The 7,620-nt window shown below is 40.0% G+C and overlaps 1 protein-coding gene across 3 annotated transcripts in view; it reads right to left on the reverse strand.

Annotated features, from left to right (window-relative positions):
• Nucleotides 1-5,221, reverse strand: part of LOC149022319 (Zinc finger C-x8-C-x5-C-x3-H type family protein) — a 40,031-nt gene extending 34,810 nt beyond the window's left edge. The window contains exons 1-4 of one of the 3 annotated variants that reach the window (XM_089150444.1): nt 4,647-4,723; nt 1,216-1,801; nt 964-1,101; nt 783-816 (exon numbers count right to left, since the gene is read on the reverse strand). In XM_089150444.1, the coding sequence (XP_089006570.1) occupies nt 783-816; nt 964-1,101; nt 1,216-1,225 (182 nt within the window). In that variant the 5' untranslated portion in view covers nt 1,226-1,801; nt 4,647-4,723. The other 2 variants (XM_089150442.1, XM_089150443.1) reach the window with 2 other exon arrangements.
• Between the last annotated feature and the right edge of the window lie 2,399 nt (nt 5,222-7,620).

Here is a 7,620-nt window from a genome sequence, read left to right on the forward strand (position 1 = left end):
GTCTTATTTTAACAGCTCAGCTAAGAAACCAACTCAATCACAACTCAGATAAGAAATCTAAAATGGACTGGAAATTTACTAATAAGGCTAGAATTCTGGATTTTGATTCCAGCAGTGAAATAGGGCCTAAAATGCCCAAAATACCCCTGTAGGGTTCGGCCAACTTGCTTGGGTTTGCCTTGGGGACCACTTTAGGTTTTGGCCAAGGGAGTCAATCTGTCTTCACATCAGAATCTTACGAGAAAACGCTGATAGTTCATTGGTAACAGTAACTTAAAACTGTATCACTTCTAAATTTTCATGGACTTTTCCAAGAAAAATTTTAATTGGTCCTTACAAGCAACTGTTATAGAAAACAAGTACTTGCAATAAATGAAGCCAGGAAAGGGACAGATGATCCCAAAAATAAGAATATTCTTTCTTTGAACAAAACTACTCCAACAAATAGAATTTGTGCCAAACTCAATCTTAGGGCAGAATCACTCCAGGAATGTAGTTTTTTATGGGATCACTCCAGACAAGGGGGGGGGGGGGGGGGAGAGAGAGAGAGAGAGAGAGAAAGGGACCATAGATTACAATGAAAAATGAAAAGCCTTAGTTAATCATGCTTCATCTTTCAAGCAGAACACACCCACCTCCCTCGACTTCCCACCCCCAAATACAAATTACTGAAGTATAGCCCCAAAGGAATCTTTCCCATGGAATTGTTTAAGGGAGGATGGACAAAATATTATCTATTTTAACTTAATATGCAATGAAAAGACTAGAAAAGACTCATTTACCTCCTTTCAAGGGGGGACCTTGAGCGACTATATCCTGCAACATATGCACAATAAGACTGAAAATATAAGACTTTTCCATGGACAAAACATGAAGGTACTTTGTAAAAGAAGAATTGAATCTGTCACTTATAAATCAATAGGAGAGGAAATAGATAGGGAGTCTTTATGTAGTCAAACTAACCCCTATTGTAAGGGCCACGTTTCTGACTGTGAATTGTTTGATGGCTTCTAGTATCTCTCCTTGGGGAGAATCTTCTTTGGGGAGAATGGCCTCTGTCAAGCGTATCCCTCAAGTCACTATTTACATTGTCCCTCCGACCTGCAACAATGAAAAGAAAATTATTCTATGTTGTACACATGATAGCTTCCATCTGTTTTTCAAAGTTGAAGGCCAAGTGGATAACCCACGGGTAGTACAAAAGACTAAGCTTACCAGTTACCATTACAGGGAGCAATATGAGAAAATAATGAACAGTAACAGTGTCTCCTTGCCAGTTCCAAAGGGGCCATGGAAATAAACGCTCTCATAAAAATACATTGATACGTCTATAACTGTGTTTGAGCATACCATTGAGAAAACCCTTTGATTATCAAAGAAGTATATAAGAAGGATGGTTGATACGCCTGCCTTCTTGAGCAATAAGAAAAACAATGAAAACCTGAACCGTACAGATCTCTTCCCAGAGCCATAAATTACATACAATATATAAAAGCATCTCGCATCCAATAAAAATTGGCCTTCCATGACCACACCTTCCAATAGTAATCTGTGCTATATCACCATCAAAGAAATCTTTTCTCATATTAATCAAGGAGGACTGAGGACTCAGATGATGTCAATACCATGTGCTCCACCATAACATGTACTGCAGAACTTACTACAAAAAACATTCGGATATTCACTAAATATACTTGTGAAAACCTAAAATCTATTATTCTTCAAATTGGCCTTCACTGTTTTGGAGAAGCACTGCCAAACAACTAGAATTAGAATGTTTGCGAATAGGTAATGCCATGAACTGCATTAAGAAACACCAATAAACCAGATAGTCCTTTGAGATGGCAAAAGAATACGAAACTTAGTTAGGTAATGATAGAATCATTGAGGAAATACTAAATAGCACATTAACCAGAAACATACAGAAATGGGAAATCAACAAGTCTAGAAGCAAGTACTTTCCTATATAATCTTTACATGTTCATATTGCTGCCATTTGATCTGGATACAACGGTAGGTAGTAAAATGCAAACCTATTTGCGAATATTGACACATATCCCCTTATTATTCTCAATAAAACCAAGGAAAAAGAATGAGAATACACCAGTCAACTGTTGAGAGAGTCAACTTGCAAGCAAATTACTCCAACGTAGTATGCATCAAGAATGATCTAAAAGAAGAATTCAAATTTCAAAGGTTATAAAGCAGTGAACCCAAAGTTTGTAAACAGGATACATTCTGGCCTCATGAAAATAATAATTAAATGATTTAAAATCTCTAGGAAAAGACTATATCTTGAATGAACTAATGTTTGCATGGGAGGGCATGAAAAATGCATGTAGATTTGACCAAACTTATTTTGGAACTAGATTTGACCAAGCTTAGTCTATATATTCATTGCAACCGCTTAATGGTCCCTAGTTTTACATAAGTTGGAAACTTGAAAAGAAATTTCAGCATCATTAATAAACTAATGCTACTTAAAACTTTCTTTCAGAAGAAGCCATTCACAAACCAACCTGAAATCTCCTGTGGAACAAATTGCATGTGGACAAGATAAAGTGAAACCATCACAAAGCTTATTTTGGAGTATCAAAGTCTCAAACTTGGATAGATAGGAAAATTAAAAGATGGAGTTCTAATTCCTGGTCCTGTTCAATGTCAGATCGAGAATTCCTTCCCACCCCTTGAAACCTTTTGTAACAACTCAAGGACAGGTAAATTGCTCTAACCTTGGGTCCTAATCCCTCCCTACTGTTGCCTGTAGGTCCTACCGACCTGCTTTCTCAAGCCCCCCCCCCCTTGAGATTTGGTATTTTAATTATTTATTCAGCCAAAGAAAATAGCATGATGATGCCACATGTAAAAAAGGTTCCAGATGCACAAGAACACCTCAACTTGACAAACTAACTGCCAGAAGCATGCGCAGATTGACACATGCAAACATGACTACAGTGAATGATGGTAACACACTTCCAATTACTTTTCTTGAATGAAGAAATAACTAACAAGTGATACATAGTTTTGCATGGCAGTATAGAACCACCTAATATTTCATATGCACTGACAAGTATTTTGAAAAAAGCAATCAGTTAAAAAATAAAATACAATAAGATATGTTAAGGAATTCAACTAGGCCTTATTTAGCTTACTAATGTGGTCGACTATACAAATCCTGTATTTCTGACTCACCAATCACCATTCCACTCCAACTCATATTTCTTGGTAATCCAACAGTTCTCCATTGTCCCCATACCACCTCAATACTTGCTCTTAAAATATTACAGTAAGCACAATACCAGTCTCTCTGTAAAAGGTCATCAAAAATGTATACCCAAAAACTCCTAACCAATTTTAGTTATGAAAGCTTATTGAAACTATTTCCTCAGTTTAAGCATTCACTGACATAAAAGAAAAAGGTATCTCATCAAATGTCAAAAGTTGCTCTTTCTTAACTACTGACTGTCACCTGTCATTGTTGAATACCATTACAATATATATACATAAAAATTTCATGTAGAAGTGGGCTTTTTAATGACTGATACAACATATGAAGTCACAGCTGTAGGCTACAAGTAGAAATTCTAATCGGGTTGGCCTATTCTAGTCCCCACCGGGGGCTTTTCATTTTTTTTTTTGAGGGGGGTTCCTTTTGTGGGGGGGGGGGGGAGGGGGGGGAGGGAGGGGGGGGGGGGGGGAAAAAAAAAAAAAAAAAACAAACAAATTTTTCCGGTGGGTCCCAAATGTTAAATGACTCTCGGCTCGACATACATCACGCAAACACCAAACAAATCCATGCAATGCAGTCCGTAATTAGATGGCAACAAGGGATTGACCTATACTAGTACCAACCGGTAGTCTATACATATTTCTATCAAGGATGCATTCCTTTTGTTGATGGTAAGTCAAAGGTCACAAGGAAGTGAGGAACTGCAGCATAATGACTAAAACAGCACGCAAAGTATTCCCTTGTTGGTCTACCAACAAATGTTAAATAGAACTCTTAACAGAAGACTCGACATACATCACTGCAAACTACCTAACATATCCATGCAATGCAGTCCGTAATTAGATGGCAACACAAAAAAATGCATTACCATGACGAACAATATATTTTCCCAATATTTGTTTAATTATAAGGCTTCTTTTGATTGGAGCATAAGTGTTCATCTGAGTGGCTAAAAACGAGGTTCCAGTGTTCCACATTGTCAGCTTCTTTTTCTAGCCTTAATTCTTTCTTTCTTCTTCCTTCCTTTTTTTTTTCTTGTGTTGGGTTGGGGGGCCGGGCTGCCTCACTGTTGCCAGTTTGTTAATTAAAGCATATCCACAGTTTCCCCTCGAAGGCTCTTCATCTATAAAAAGTTTCCTTGCTTGATGAACTCTTTCAGAGTAAAATGCCACGAAACACGCATATGATGAATATAAACTTTTAGAAGTTTACGCTCAAAGTTTCTTCATATCAGATCAGCATTCACGTTCAAGTTCACATGCTGAAACCCACCTCTCTCAGAATAGGTACGAGCATTGGAACAAATTAGAAAGACCAATATAACCATCAACACCCACTAAGGAAAGAAAATATCCCTGCCTGGTAAGACGGACTTTAAGTATGAAAGCATTAGAAGGAGGAAACAAAACGCTCTTACCATTAAAGGAACCAGAGAAGCGCCTAAGCTCCGAATCGCCATGGGCAAATGAGCAGCTTTCACGAGGACAACGGCCTCTCAGATAAAGCATGCAAAGCTTGGTTTTGTAGAGCTTCCTTTCAAGCATCGTGTTGATGAAAACAAGTCCTTAGGGTTAAAAATACCAATAATCTCGACGCATATACATAAATTCTTCTTAAGTTATACGCAATCGATTAAGATCACCGGATAGATATAACGAATTCCAGGATTGAGAAAAGCGCAATCATGCTCCAAATCCTGCAAGTTAAACGAATCACAATCCCTTATTCAATGAACAATAGAATATATCAACTTTTGTTCACTGCTTTGATTCGAGAATGAGTTAAGGTGCAGCGGTTAGTACCTCGAGAAGAAGGCATTTGACCTGAATAAACCCTTGGAATCTATAAATGATATGTTAAACCCTAGATATTCACAAAGGGCGGGAAACTCTTTTCTTTAGAGTATACGAGGTTACGAACTTACAAGGTAATAATAATAATCCTGCAAGCCCTTCTCAATGTTATCGCGCTAGCGCACAAGGGTGATGCAAATTCTATCCTCCCAAATTTTCAAGGGATTCAATTAATTAAGATACCAAAAGGAAAATTTTAACTGAATTGGTATTAAAAAGAATATTATCCTCCTCTTTCTTCTTTCTTTTTTTTTTTTTTTTTTTTTTTTTTTTTTTTTTTTTGATAACCACACCAAAGCGGCGATAGGGAAAATTTATTAATCGGAAGGTGAAGCCAAGGGAACAGAATTACATAAAGACTGTAGCCAAGGAGCGGAATTGGGCTAGATAGTCATGCCATCCAACGACTTGGCCCTCCAGGCTAGGTGATCAGCAACTAAGTTGTTCCACTTTGAAACATAGACAAAGGAGCATTGCAGAAAGCAATGCCTAAACTCCAGAATATCATGTATCAGTGGTACAATATTCATTAGTGGAGGGGGTGAAGGATTCCCATTAAGTAGTCGGACAAGCTCAAAACAATCAGACTCAAAAATTGTCGAGTCCACTCCTTCACCAAAAGTATATAGAACAGCCGGACGTGTCGCCTGGGCCTCAGCCATGAGGGCTGAAGAAGCTATACTCGGTGTAGAGAGTGCAATACTAAGTGTTCCCAGGTGATCTCCCATGACAAAACCCAACCCGAAACGCCCAGTATGCTCATCATATGCGGCATCCACGTTCATCTTATGGACTTGCGGCAGAGGTGGAGTTCAAGTTGGAGGCATTGATGGTTGTTGGTTACTTGTCTCAGTTGTTTGCCCCAAATTGGATGAAGAATAAGCATCATGGTATTCCTGAGCATATTGTTGCACTACTTGTGGATGTAATGACCAAGACCAGCACCTTTTAGTGAATAAATCACGGGACTCTCCAGTATATATGATAGTTCACAGCCCCTAATACAGACCTATCAATTTTTAAAATACAAAAAAATATATATATTTTTCATATTACATTACCTCCTACCATTAGATGACTTCCCCTCCGCCTCCATTTTGTCACACTCATCACTTCACAGCAACACAAACATACACCACAGGTTGCCCCAACATCATAACCCTCCTTGCAGGGTGGTAGCATGTCAATACCTAACCATGTATTTATATGATGTCATGCATTTAATCATGGTGATACGGAGAGTTTATGATCTGACCGGGTTCATACCTGGTCCGACCCTCGACCCCGGTCGAGACGGAGAAAACCGAATCGCTCCCGAGCGAACCGGAGCCGGAAGATGGCTTGCTGAAGAAGAAAGATTATTCTGCTGCAAGCGTGCCCTAATCTTACTTATGGATTAGGGTAATCACCCTGATGACAGCAGACTCAAACTGACGGCTGCGGATAATCATCATCAAAGGGATAACTATCGCATAACCTAACGGTTATCTCAGGAGTCCTCTACTAGCCCAAACTAGTAGAAGTCTATCGCTCAACGGATCTTATTGATAAGATCCAACGACTACCCGAAGAAGGCTCGAGTGCATCCAACGAAGGAGATTCGAAGGTACACTCTATATAAACCTCACTACCATACAAGGTGAGGGACGGATCAATCGATCAAAAAGAATACTATCTCGAGACTCGAGTTCGGATACATACCGATAGATCCAAACTATCGGCGTCCCCGCTATCTAGATCACCTTTCCCGTTTCTTCATTCATTAGCTCGTGCTTCTAGCAGAGCCGTTTGTGATTAAGTTCATCAACCGACTTAGCCTTCGGAGGTGGACTCCCGACCCCAGCGGTCGGGCCACATCCGACGCTTTCGTTTTGCAGGACATCACGTGGAGATCCAAGGGTCGAGCAGATTTTGGACGCATCATTTGGCGCCGTCTGTGGGAAAGACTTGAAAAAGCCATGGTGACTAGATCAACAGCCGCTGCACAACGCAATTCCGGTGTTCAGATTCCTGGGGTGAATAATCCAGATATTCCCCAAGAAAGACAAAATCCTATCGAAGTGGATGATGGCCAGGGAGGACGTAATCCTCCTCCTCTTGATACAATCCAAGATCAATTGGATCGGGTAAAGATTCAACTCTTGGAGGTGAGCCAAGCACTCCGCGTGCTCACCTGACGAGTGGTTTTACCACAAGAACCTGATCAACACGATTCAGGGAGACGTGCATTGCCACGTGATCAAATACCACGTGACCAAAGAATGGCTGAAGACCAGAATGTTGATTAGAATTTCCGTGAAGGAGACCGAGGACTTCGGAGGATTGATGATCAACCAAGGCGAGGCGATCGGTTCGACAGACCGCAAGAGAGTACAACCGATTCAAATACAAGGTTGGATACAGGGGTAAGAACTCACTCACCCACTGTCAGAAGAGCCGTTCGTGATGATCGAGCAGTTCGTAACGAGAGAAACGTTCGTGAAGGATGGGCTGTTCGTGATGATCGAGTAGCACGTGATGATCGTGTTAATCGAGGTC

The sequence above is a fragment of the Hakea prostrata genome, chromosome 3, assembly GCF_041222555.1.
Source record: "Hakea prostrata isolate BN-2017 chromosome 3, UWA_Hpros_2, whole genome shotgun sequence".
NCBI classification, from domain to species: Eukaryota; Viridiplantae; Streptophyta; class Magnoliopsida; order Proteales; family Proteaceae; genus Hakea; species Hakea prostrata.